At 42.2% G+C, this 14013-nt stretch overlaps 1 protein-coding gene across 1 annotated transcript in view; it reads left to right on the forward strand.

Moving 5' to 3' along the window:
* vwf (von Willebrand factor) overlaps positions 1-13253 on the forward strand; it is a 132557-nt gene extending 119304 nt beyond the window's left edge. Inside the window, exons 51-52 of the mRNA XM_063072474.1 lie at positions 3825-3928; positions 12725-13253. Of these exons, the coding sequence (XP_062928544.1) occupies positions 3825-3928; positions 12725-12910 (290 nt within the window). The 3' untranslated portion in view covers positions 12911-13253. The remainder of the gene's footprint in view (positions 1-3824; positions 3929-12724) is intronic.
* Positions 13254-14013: the final 760 nt, after the last annotated feature.

Here is a 14013-nt window from a genome sequence, read left to right on the forward strand (position 1 = left end):
TTGTTTGCTTGGCCGCCCTATTGTAACCGACATAACCCAACGTCCCAGTTCTTTGCATTTCCTCGGGACAATCAAACACATGGGTGCGAGTCGTTTAATTACTCCTTCGGGGATTAAGGGAGAGACCTTATCAGTAGACCTGGCCAAAACAATAGCCTTCTCCCATCTGACCGATCCCATCCTAATCTTTTCAAAATGGTTTTTTCCTCTTATCAAGGGGCCCCTAGCATCATTGATTTCCACGCTAACACCGACTAGGTTTGTTAGCATATCAAAAGCCGGTGACCGTCTCAGTTCGCGTCGGTCATGATCAATAACATTTTTCCCCCTGGGCAGCCGGTAACTCTCTTTCATGATTCCACCAACTGTTTCCTCCAGCACCGCAAAATGTCCATCGGGGGGTACCTCGTGGGCCATGTTAAAAACCTCATCCCCATAACTCTTTTGCACCACCCCCCACTCCTCATCTGCGGATGCTGTACTTGATTTCCCTTTCTTCCTTAGCACTTCCTCCTCCGCACAATAGCTTGTCAAGGCTGTGTCAGAGAGAGCGGTCTCGGCAAAAACCATCAGCCCCTCGTCTCGCTCCTGCGTCTGCACAAATTCTTTCCTGGCTACTGCTACGTCCGTCCCAGCTCCCTCACTACCTCTTATCTCACTACACCCTGTCTCATACAAGGTTGGCAGAAATGTTTCAGCCAAATTCACCATCGCGGGCGGGGCCTCCATGCTGGCAGGCTGACCCGTCAATCTCACGACTGGGAACACGATCCCTCCGGCGATGTCATTACCGAGCAAGACTTCCACGTCTTTCATCGGTAATTCGGACCTCACCCCGATCGTGACTAGTCCAGAGACCAGGTTGCTCTGTAAATGTATCTGGTGCAAAGGGACTGACTCTGTCCCTTCCCCAACACCTTTGACCTCTACCTCCCCAGTCTGGGTCTCTGAGCTAAACTCTAATACACTCTTCAGTATTAGTGACTGACACGCTCCCGTGTCTCTCCAGATCCGCACTGGAACTGGTTTTAACCTCTCCTTCACTGACACCAGTCCGGCCGAGATAAACCTCTCGCGCCCTTCCTGGACTTTTTCAGACCTGTCCTTCCCTAGCGGTTCGCTTAACAGCTCAATACAGCCATTCAAAATTTCCGCTTTTCCTTTCCCCGTCTCCTTCCTTGGGGCAAAGCACCTGGACGCAAAGTGTCCGACTTTCCCACAATTATAACAGACGACCCCAGGAGACTTCCTACCAGACTGCTCCCGGTCTACCTTATCCTTTTCACTAGTCCCCGGCTTACTTTCTGACTTTTCCGGCGGACTCTCCCCGCCGTCCTGACTACCCTTCTGGTAGCCTTTACTCGGGGCAACCTTCATTTTATGCGTCAACGCATACTCATCCGCTAACTTAGCAGTTGCGGCTAACGTGGCTGCCTCTTTCTCATCGAGGTAGGGTCTCATACCCTCAGGGACACAACCTTTAAACTGCTCAATCAGAATCAGTTGCAGCAGTCTGTCATAATCCCCCTCTACCCCTTTCGAGGCGCACCAACGCTCACAATATGTTTGCATCTCGCGAGCAAACTCCAAATACGTGCGGTCCCACCGCTTCCTCGCATTCCGGAACCTCTGCCGGTATGCCTCCGGGACCAACTCATAAATCCTGAGGATGGCCTCCTTCACCACCTCATACTTCTGGGCATCTTCCGCGGATAAGGCGGAGTAAGCTTGTTGGGCTTTCCCTTTCAGTACACTCTGAAGTAAGACAACCCACTTATCCCTCGGCCATTCCTGACTTATGGCCACTTTTTCGAAATGGAGAAAGTACCGATCCACATCGGTATCGTCAAATGGGGGAACCAGCCTAACCTCCTGGGTCGCCCGGAACCCTCCACCTTGGTTCGGCACGAGCCCCTGCTCGGCCCTTATCTTTAACTTCTCCAGCTCAAATTCCCTTTCCCTCTGTTTCTCCTCTCTCTCCAACTGTCTGTCCCTCTCTCTCTCTTCTCTCTCCAACTGTCTTTCTCTCTCTTTCTCTTCGTGTTCTAACTGCCGTACCCGGAACTCGTGCTCGAGTCTCAGTTTTTCAAGCTGTACCTGTACCGCGTCTCCAGCAGGTTTTTCAATAGACACCTCCCCCAGCTCACCTTGGGGAAACACACCTTTAGATACATAGTGCTCTACAATAGCTCTGTGTATCTCCTCTCTCCTCATTGTCGACTTCACCTTAGCAAGATTCACCCGTTTGGCCACAGCTATCAATTCCGATTTCCTGGCATCCTCTAATGCCTCCAAGGTCGGCGCCTTTATAAATTCCTCAACCTCCATTTCTGCTGTTTGTCTTTTCTTTCTTTCGGGAATTTTAACCCAATCAATTTACTCCGTCCCAAATTTAGCGTTCAAAATCGCGGACGAGAACCCCACTTATGTTACGTACCCCGTAACTGGGTTGCCAAACCAGCAGAAATGGATCACTCAGTTGGAGTCTGGAGTACTCGAACTAAGAAAGTTTTATTAAAGAAACAAGCAACACAGTAATCGAAAGGATAATAAATGCAACAGTTCAGTGATGATAAACACACATGTGCACAGAATTAAGATAACAGCATCAATCAAGCTCTATCGTTGTCTAGGGGTAAATGACCAATTTCAAAATGACTCAAAGTTCAGTCCAGTTTAGTAGTTCAGTTCGCAGTAATCGTTGCCATGGCGGTGGACAATGTGGGGGAAGAGAGAGATAGAATAGGAACAACTCATCATTCAGAACGGCTTCACTCACAGACCAGCAGGATGGCTCACAGACCAGCGAGATGGCTCACAAACAGCTTTTTGGGCGGGTCCTTGGTGATGTCACCTGAGGTCACCGACTGTGACCCCTCCTCCAGATGCGGTCGATCCTCTGCAGTGAACCCGGCACCCAGGCAAGGGCGGACACACACCGGGTTCCCGCTGATCGTACCTTTCCACCCTTGTCGTTGTCTGGGACTTCTCACCCACTCGTGAGAAGCGCACCGCTTCCAGGGTCTCGTTACCTCGGGTGGCGTGTGTGTCTGTCTTAGCGAACCTGTCCCTTTTTATCCCCCTGCTGGGGTATCGCCTGTCCATCACTTCAAACAGTTCAGGGCTCAAAGGGGGGAGCCGCTCCAGACAGCTCTTCCTCCCACATCCCTTCATTACACATCTCCAGACGCTGCGCCATTGTTCCTTATCTCTCCTTCCCCTGAGGGCAGGTGGCAGACCAACTGCTGATGCCACTGATGCTAGCCCAGGCCAGCAAACATCTTAATTTTATGTGTATTCTCGTAACAAATTTCATCCTGTTCAGGTTCTGCTGTTACTCTCAGCAAGGGGAAAGAAAAATCTACTCCCACATCAAAGAGTCTGCTGGTGCTCTAGGGTCACATCAGCTTTCTCAATTACCTTGAGAGCTGACCTGTTTGTTTACGGGTCCTGCCATGTTTGCATGAAGCACCACTGGAGAATCAATTGATCATCAAGGTTAATTATCTTTGCACAATGGTTACACAATGCCTTTCAAGAACTGGAACCATCCTTGCTGCCCTTCTTGGATAATGTCTCACCCTACTGGTGGCCACTTTCTGGTCATGAAGATATGATTTCATGAGAATGGGCTGAATGCCCCTGATGTGATTATGATCACATCCCAAGCAGAGCACTAGTTTACAGATTTCGTTGGTATGGTGGGATCTCCAAAATTTTAGTCCATATGACATGATAAATTTTACCTGCTGAAATATTAATGACAATATCCACTTATTATGTATCATGATAGATTTTAAAATTCCTAATATTTTTGCATTCAGGCAAATACAAGTCAGAACAGTGCAAAAAAATAAATCGTTTGATTAAAAGGATTATCAAGGATAACTGTGCAACTGAAGGCGATGTCAACATCCATCATTGTGAGGTACTATTTCCTGTATAGTTTACTGCTATTTTGGTTAAGTCACTTTTCTCTTTGCACTGTAATGTCAGGCATTGAGTTGGGTACACTGCCAGCAAGAGGAGTCACAACTGTCTTTGAAAGTTTGCTTTCCTACTTCCACATCTTTTCTAGAAGTATTGAACAAATATAGAATGAGCTGGAATATCCAATTGCTTGTACATTGAGCCATGGTCACAGAGTGATACAGCATGGAAATAGGTTCTTCAGCCCACTGACTCAAGATTTCTGTGTCACCTAGTCCCATTTGTCTGCATTTGCCCCATATCCTTTCAAATGTTTCCTATCCACCTACCTGCCCAAGTGCTTCTTAAATTTAATGTTTTTCAATGTTTAAGAGAAGTTTGGATAGGTACATGGATGGTAGGGGTATGGAGGGTGATGGGAATAGGCAGTTTAAATGGCTCAGCACAGACTAGATGGGCTGAATAGCCTGTTTCTATGCTGAACTTTTCCATGACCCTATGGCTCTAAATGCTGTTGATATACCTGCCTCAAACAGTCTGTCTACAGCTTATTCCATACACAGATCATTCTTTGGGTGGAAAAAGTTGCAGTTGTTTATTATGAGTGGGCACGTGGCCAAGTGGTTAAGGCATTCGACTAGCGACCTGAAGGTCGTGAGTTTGAGCCCCAGCCAAGGCAGCGTGTTGTGTCCTTGAGCAAGGCACTTAACCACACATTGCTCTGGACGACATGGGTGCCAAGCTGCATCGGCCCTTGCCCTTCCCTTGGACAACATTGGTGTCGTGGAGAGGGGAGACTTGCAGCATGGGCAACTGCCGGTCTTCCATACAACCTTGCCCAGGTCTGCCCTTGCCCTGGAGAGTGAAGACTAACGGATGCCTTAACTTAACTGTTTATTATGCCATTTGTGCTGTCATTAGTCAATTCTTTCATCTGTGTTGAGAAATCTTTTCTTTACCTGCTTTTCTGCCTGATTTGTTTTCCCCAATAGCCATTCTTAAATCTTTGGTTGTACAAGATATTATTCAGATGCTGGAAATCTTGAGCAACACGCACAAAATAGAGAGAAATGAACAGCTGGCATTTCTGGCTGAGACCCTTTCCCCTTCTCCAGAAATACTCGACCCAAAATGTTGAGTGCTTATTTACCTCCAGAGATGCTGCCTAGTTCCTCCAGCAGTTTGTGTGGATAATACAAATATCTATTATCTTGATTTGTCAAGATAATACATACATTATTTTTCTGAGATCACATTGCAGAACAAATCAATTTGAAATTAAATAGTTTTATTGGAAACAAAGTATCAAATAATGAACACATAAATAACTAACAATACAATATAATAATGATATGCACAAACATGACTACAACAACATTTCTGCAAACATATGGCACTCATCACTAAACTGCTAGTTAACCTGGGCTTTAGCCACACCTTAGCCTGATTTAAATTTTATTTCTGTTGCTTTGTTGGTTATCAATGCTTTGAGAATCCAGTTGGATTTAATGTGCAACAATCACAAGTTCCTTGTAGCTGCCAGGCAAATAATGATTAAGTATACATAAATGGATGCTCTTTGTACAACTTCCCTGGTGCAGGCTATTGACCCCCTTCTACCTCAGACACAAATCAGCCAATTGTCTTCTGACTTTCAGAGACTGACAGACTGCCAAGCATGTAAATTATGGTCAACTGTATTTAATTAAGCCTGTAGTAATCAGGAACTTGTCTGTTGCAGGTTCTATACTAGGTACAATTTTTTTTAAATGCTGAAAGTACTCTGTAGGTCAGGCAGCATCTCTGGGAAGAGAAGCAGAGTTAATGTTTCAAGTTGAATATCCTTCATCAGAATTCCTCTACGTGCATATTATCCTCCAGATCTGGGTGTAGAATATCCCCAGTGAACTAAGTTCCAGAGATTTCTGACTTATTTAAGTTGAATTCCCAGGGTATGCGCATGTAAAAGCCCTGAACATGCTGGACTCCACAAAAGACAATTCTTGCAGTGCATGTTATAGTGAAGGGTGTATTGTGCACATAGCAGTAGTGAGTAGTGCAATGGCAAATCACACCCACTGCAAACAGTGACAGCTTGCAAGTATATTTGGTATCAAAGGGACCATTTTAACTTGCACAAATACAAGTTATTAAAGAGAATGCCAATAGAACTCTTCCACTCTGGATTTACCACAGGAAAGTTGAAAACAACCACAGATCATTAGATGATCAGATTAAAAGAGATTATTACTGGTGGAACTGAATTCTCAACAGACCATTCTTTGTGTTAGTGGAATTCTTTTAAGTAATAAACAAGTTATTTTTCCTAACCCTGTTAGCAGGTTTGGGTAATGCAAATTACTTTTTCTATTCCTGATAATATAGTTGATAATGTGCATGGAGTTCATTAAACAAATGAAAAACAACCAGTTTTTCAGCAATATTAAAGCATGAAGTTATATGTCTATAATTGAGAGTTTTATTTGAAGAGTCAAACTCCCTTCTGTAATTAAATTCAACTACCAGAATCATCTGTCCATTCTCCACCTATGATGGCTTAATTGGAAGAGACTGAGGGCTATTAAGTCCACTTGCTTGCACATGTTCCATAGATTAAGTGCTATATTTATACACCATAATTTAGTCTTCAATTCTCTTAGGTTTCCACACAGCAATTTTAATGGAGGGGTTGATAAACTGTTTCTCTTGCAAATACCATCGCCAAGGAGCACTTGGCACTGGACCACCCTCTGTGGGTCGCTGATTAACACATCTCAGAGGAAAGAGGAAGTGAGGAACACCAGTCATGTTCCATTGCAACATACCATTGTGTGTCCCTGCTTCAGTGCACCACATCACCACTGTGTGAAATTTATCACTAGAAATGACCTATATATTACCAATTTATAACATTGTAATAATCCAGAAAAAAAGGCCTGGGTTCTATTTAGCTACTGAGCAAAGTGAATGTTGTAAGTGCTTTTAGGGCTATTTCGGCATAGACAGTTGATAGGAAAAAGTGCAGATGTTGGAATGAGAATAAAAACCAGAAAGTGTTGGAGAAAGTCACAGGTCAGGCAGCATCTGTGAGTAGAGAAACAAAGGTGACATTTCATGTGGAGAGGGTGGTGAAGAAAGCTTTTGGTATGCTGGCCTTTATAAATCAGACAATTGAGTATAGGAGTTGGGACGCAATGTTGAAATTGTACAAGGCATTGATGAGGCCAAATTTGGAGTATTGTCTACAGTTTTGGTCACTGAATTATAGGAAAGATGTCAACAAAATAGAGAGAGTACAGAGAAGATTTACTAGAATGTTACCTGGGTTTCATCACCTGAGTTACAGAGAAAGGTTGAACAAGTTGGGTCTTTATTCTCTGGAACGTAGAAGGTTGAGGGGGGAGTTGATAGGGGTATTTAAAATTATGAGGGGGATAGATGGAGTTGACGTGGATAGGTTTTTTCCATTGAGAGTGGGGGAGATTCAAACAAGAGGACATGAGTTGAGAGCGAAAAGGCAAAAGTTTAGGGGTAACATGAGGGGGAACTTCTTTACTCAGAGAGTGGTAGCTGTGTGGAATGAGCTTCCAGCAGAAGTGGTTGAGGCAGGTTTGATGTTGTCGTTTAAAGTTAAATTGGATAGCTATATGGACAGGAAAGGAATGGAGGGTTATGGGCTGAGTGCAGGTCTGTGGGACTAGGTGAGAGTAAGAGTTCGGCATGGACTACAAGGGCCGAGATGGCCTGTTTCTGTGCTGTGATGTTTATATGGTTATTTCAGTTGGGAGAGCTGTCATCAGAGCTGTCGGGTACTGTTTCTGGTATTTTAGCAGGTAATAAACAAAATCTGCAGCATCAACCCAGTGAACTGGATAATAGTCTCAAGTGATGTTTTGACCTGAATTTTCCTAAGAAATTTTGTGAAGGCATCAATGATTCTACATAACTGCTGGAAAACCAGGATTTTTGTGCAGAAACACAGATGTCCCAGGATGAATGAAGCTCAGGAAGTGTTTCCCCATTCAGTTCAATAAACAAGAAAGCCTAGAAGGGGGCCAAGTTGAGAATCAATTAATTTTAGATCTTTTCAATTGTTTGGATGCTAAATAGTTCATGTCTTAATAGTTGTTTATTACTTTTTATTTTATTACTTCTACTTTTCAGAATGGTTTACAAGTTTAAATGCTTTAAATGTTTTTTGAATAATTCTTTAATAGATGTCTGGGGCCTTGGTAGTTCCAGCTAAGCCTGGCTTTGTTGGCTATTGAAGATTCCTTTCAGAGTTACACACACAAAGTTATAGAGGAAATCAGCAGGTCATGGTTGCATCCGTGGAGAGGAATAAAGAGACAATGTTTTGGGGTGAGACCCTCCATTGCGACTCTTCCTGAAACATGGACTCTTTATTCATCTCCAGAGATGTTGCCTGACCTCCTGAGCTCCTCCAGCATTTTGTGGGTGTTACTCTAGATTTCCAGCATCTACAGAATACCTTCTGAAGATTTCTTTTGCCCTGTTCGTGACAGAGGCTATGGGATCTATTCTCGTACCCACCACATGATCCAGTAATGGCCTTGTAGCCTTGATCAGGTTGTTGCTAACTACCAGGCAGGTAGCCGCTGATGACAAATTCTGGCCGCTTTATCTTTTAGTGTTTAACTTAAGAGCATTACAGAGTATTTTAATTCTATTGTGTTCCCAGTGGGAACCAATGCTCAATAGTAATATGTTCCAGAGAAATTAACTTGAGTACCATAGTCCTTTGTTTAACGGTGTTGCCAAAAATGATTGAGTGTGTCATAACATGGGTTCCCACATATTACCACCACACCCAGTCTAGGAATAAAAGAGAAAACGCTGGAAGCAGTCAGTGGGCCAGGCATCACCTGTGAAAAGAGAATCAGAGTTAGCACAACCACAAGAAGATTTGCAGATACTTGAAATCCAGAGTAACACCCACAGGATGCTGGAGGAACTCAGCAGGTCAGGCAGCATCTATGGAGAAGAATAAACAGTCGATGTTTCCGGCCGAGAGTCCTGAAGAAGAACCTCAGCACAAACCATCGACTGCTTATTCTTTTCCATAGATGTTTCCTGATCTGCTGAGTTCTGCCAGCATTTTGTGAGTGTTGCATCAGTTACAATTTCAGCTCTGAGACGCATACGAGTTTCTGTTTTTTGATTCAGATTGCCAGCATCTGCTTTTCACAACCAGTCCAGAATTTCCTAGTCTCTGTTTTTTTTTCCAGTCAATTTTCAAAAAAAAAATCCAGTGTTTCTCATGATCCTATGGTTTTCTTTTGGATATGCCCTTAGCAGTATCCAGGGTTTATTTCCAAAGTAATTGAATCCAGGACAACCCTGTACAGTTGATGACCTTAATTTCAGTTCTCCCTCCAAGCACTAATTTGCAACAGGAGTGTGGGTGAGAAAATTTAACCTCACTCTCCCCTTTTAAGAATATTTCCATTCATGTTACAACCGTTTTGTACCTCACTGGCATGCTATAAATTTAGATTGGATGCCATTCCTCATTTTTTGGCAAGCTGTATGAATTAAATCTTCTGTGGGTAAAAATATTAATTTGGTTATATCAACATCATCAACACTATTCAGCCACTTACATCCAAATTCCACAGCAAAAAGGCCCATGTCTTTTAAAGTGCTTCAAAGTCACTTTACGTTCGCTGCTTCACCTTGGAATATGACTTTATTTTAAATGCTCCAGATGTGCTATTTTTAGCAAGACTTGTGACTGTGCTGCATATTTTGCTGGGTAATTATTCAGACCCATAAAGATGCCTTGTTACACAATGCACTACCAGATTTTACCAGTGAGGGGCACTGTGCAAAGTCATTGGGTGGGTAAAACTGGATCTATTGAACATGGAGATGATAAAAACTAATTGCGAATCTTTTTCTCCCCACTCATTCAAACATAGACATATCCATGCATAAGTGCATACCTGTTCACACATGTATTTAACCATATATCCCAGCGCTATGGAACATTCGGTTCATGTTAGAAATGTTGCTTTTTTATGTACGTAGACAATCAAAGCACTGATACTTGGCACTCTCTAATGAAGAGACCAAGCCATACCTCACAGCTAATATCATTATAAGGGATTAACCTGGAAATATGAGCAGATATTCCAATTTATTTGGAGATACAGTGCTGATTTTCTCACTGTTCATATGCAAAACATAATTACAAAATTCTAGCGTGCCTCACATTATCAGTTCAGTTGAATTTTTCAGAGCAAGGTATTGGTGGTGTTCATCCTTGCTAAACATTATTTACTAGCTGTTGGACTGCATCTATCTAACACAGGTCAAGAGCAATGCAAAGAAAACTTAGTCTTAGCAGCCATAATTGATCAAGCTTGTATATAAGCATCTTATGTGTTTACATTTATTGGGTCTTTTTATTACAGTGATATTTATATTATTGTTTTTTGTGCTGCATCAGATCCAGAGTAAGAATTACTTCATTCTCTTTTACTCTTGTGTGCTGGAAGTGACAATCATGAACCTTGAATCACAACCACCCACTCTGCAAACTACAATCCCAGTCCCCACTTCTTCACACATACATCCCATAAGTGAGTATGCACACAAGTGCAGAGTCATTTGTGCACACTGACACACTAGTACACACTTTTGCATATACTCACATGTACACACACACAAACGCACACAGCCTCGTGTGTATCCATACAAGTACATCGACACACACCCAGTTTTGTTCACATACACTCTCAAATGTATACACATTCATTCTCACAGGCATTCTCTGACACACACACTTTTCTTACCTGACAACACACACATGCACTAACACTCTTACATCCATGCACAAAACTTATTGACACACATATTCCTCCACGTTACCTCTTTTTCCTTACATACAAACACAGTTATTCATAGACACTCACACACACTTTCCCATTCTCTGTCGCGCTCTCTCTCGCTCACATAAAATTGTGCATCTATTATTCATACATGTAAGTGCAAACTTCAAATTTCCACTAGGTATATACATTCTGAAATCTTGCCTAAGGTACAAAATTGAATTCAATATCAAAACAAAATTTTGAAATCCAGATTAAAGTAAAATGATAACAGAAAGACAACTTACATTGGAGGGAGTACATTCAGATTGGATGGTTGTGACTAGTGCTGTCCCATGAGGATCTGTTCTGGGACCTCTACGTGATTTTTATTAACAACCTGGATGTGGGCGTATAAGGGTAGGTTGGAAAGTTTACAGACGACACAAAGGTTGGTGGTGTTGTAGATAGTGTAGAGGATTGTCGAAGATTTCAGAGAGACATTGATAGGATGCAGAAGTGGGCTGAGAAGTGGCAGATGGAGTTCAACCCAGAGAAGTGTGAGGTGGTACACTTTGGAAGGACAAACTCCAAGGCAGAGTGCAAAGTAAATGGGAGGATACTTGGTAGTGTAGAGGAGCAGTGGGATCTGGGGGTACATGTCTACAGATCCCTGAAAGTTGCCTCACAGGTGGATAGGGTAGTTAAGAAAGCTTATGGGGTGTTAGCTTTCATAAGTCGAGGGATAGAGTTTAAGAGTCGCGATGTAATGATGCAGCTCTATAAAACTCTGGTTAGGCCACACTTGGAGTATTGTGTCCAGTTCTGGTCACCTCACTATAGGAAGGATGTGGAAGCATTGGAAAGGGTACAGAGGAGATTTACCAGGATGCTGCCTGGTTTAGAGAGTATGGATTATGATCAGAGATTAAGGGAGCTAGGGCTTTACTCTTTGGAGAGAAGGAGGATGGGAGGAGACATGATAGAGGTGTACAAGATAGTAAGAGGAATAGATAGAGTGGATAGCCAGTGCCTCTTCCCCAGGGAACCACTATTCAATACAAGAGGACATGGCTTTAAGGTAAGGGGTGGGAAGTTTAAGGGGGATATTAGAGGAAGGTTTTTTACTCAGAGAGTGGTTGGTGCGTGGAATGCACTGCCTGAGTCAGTGGTGGAGGCAGATACACTAGTGAAGTTTAAGAGACTACTAGACAGGTGTATGGAAGAATTTAAGGTGGGGGGTTATATGGGAGGCACGGTTTGAGGGTTGACACAACAGTGTGGGCCGAAGGGCCTGTAATGTGCTGTACCATTATGTCCTGAAGTACCTTATGACCAATAAAGTACTGTAAGTCTCAGATGTAAAATAACCAAACATTTTTTTCTTCCTGAGAAGTTGGTTGATGGATAAATATCAGATGGGAAAACTCCCTTGCTCTTTGAAATTCTGCAAGAGTATATGGGATCTCAGATTATGGCTCACCTGAATGATGAGAGGTCAGTCATTTAAAACTGAGGCGAGTAGAGAGTTTATACAGATGTTGTAAACTATTAGATTTCTTCATCTCCTCAGGGTCCTCAGTTGTTAAAGCTGCTTCAAGCTGAGACAGTTTTAGTTGCCTGGATAAACAGAGGACATAAGGATGAGGCTTGATACTTAACACTGGTGATGATTCCATTCAATGGTGTGAACAGGTTTAAGTTTCCATATAGCCTCCTTTTGTTTCTATAGTCTTCCTTCTCCTGTCACTCCAGTTGGACAATCCTATCTGCATCTGCAATATTCTGCAACACGAAAAGCAGCCCAATTAGTTTCAAGATTCATTTCAGAAAAAAACAAACTTGTGGATGGAATAATTCGAATACAGTCCCATCTCCAATAACAAAACTGGATTCAGTCTTTACCATATCAAAGCTTTTACCTTGCAGTGATTCAGCTGGTGATTCCTTCTGTTTTTCAGGGGCACTGTCTGAGTAAATATGGCTACTCCTTGCAGAAGAATGAGATTGAAAGCGAATGCACCTGCTGCTCAGCAAAAGCATCTGCACCCATCCTGGTGCCTCTGAGATGTCTGAACGGAACTGTGATTCAACACACAGTAATGGATGTGCAGGAATGTGGATGTGTTGCTCATAACTGTACATAAATGAACTGAAACAGGTTGAAGGCATTGCCGGACCTTTTGACCAAGAAATTCTAATATTTCAAGTTCAGAATTTAATTCCCAGTTTCTTGTTGCTTTACAAGTGATAATATCCAACCTAATGTCTCTTGCTCAGAAAACATTCATTGTAAATTTCACTTTTTGCAAATTCTTGCTTTGTTGCTGAAGTAACAGTTATGAATTAATGTCCTATTCACCATATAAACTATGTTGGTTTCAAATTTACACAAATGAATGCAAATAAAACTCATCTGTAGAGTTGAAACCCAAATAGTGATCAGTGGATCTTTATTTTGGTGTTAAGGAAGCTTTAAGATCATTTCAAACATCTCAACCCATCATTGACCTGAACTAGCTCACAGAGTTACCTTTACATCACACTCTTCTACATGTGCAGCACAAACTTTCCTTTTGATGTGTAAATTAAACCCCGTTTGAAAAGTCGCTATTGAAATGTCTTTCCGCCATTTGTTTGAGCTCAGCAGCACAGACTAGAATGTAGGCTTTGGATTGAGATATAGATGAGTGAGTTTCCCACCTTTGAACTCTTCAAATAATGACAGGCTGCCTCCATTACATGGCATTTGATGCACGTTCTTAGGTATAGCCTTGGTGAAGTGTCAGTATAAGCTGGAATCAGGACAAATGTGGAGTGTCTGTGGCTAATGTTTCACTGAATGGCTTCAACATTACTTAAACTTCTCTAAGTAGCCTAAATTTTACCATAGTTCTACTGGGATTGTAGGTAACAATGAATCAGTTTATAAAAGTGCTCATTATTGCTCAAATTGAATTTATACTTAAATTATTAATTTAGTTCAGGCATTATAGGTTAAATAGTATTTGATAAAGTTGAGGTTTTTTTGGTTATTAAAAACTGTTCTGTCAGGAGAAGCAAGCATCCGTTTTTGGTCTCGATAAAACTCAACTGAATTAAAAACATCAGTAATAATAAGTTCAAAGTCATATTAACATTAAAATTTCTCATTGTCCACCATCCAATTCTTAAATCCCCAAACCAGATTCCTTTAGCTTTTACCCTTTAACTGCTGACTATGGTTTGAAGGCACATCAAAGCTTTAAAC

This window comes from Mobula hypostoma, chromosome 20 (genome assembly GCF_963921235.1).
Source record: "Mobula hypostoma chromosome 20, sMobHyp1.1, whole genome shotgun sequence".
NCBI lineage: Eukaryota > Metazoa > Chordata > Chondrichthyes > Myliobatiformes > Myliobatidae > Mobula > Mobula hypostoma.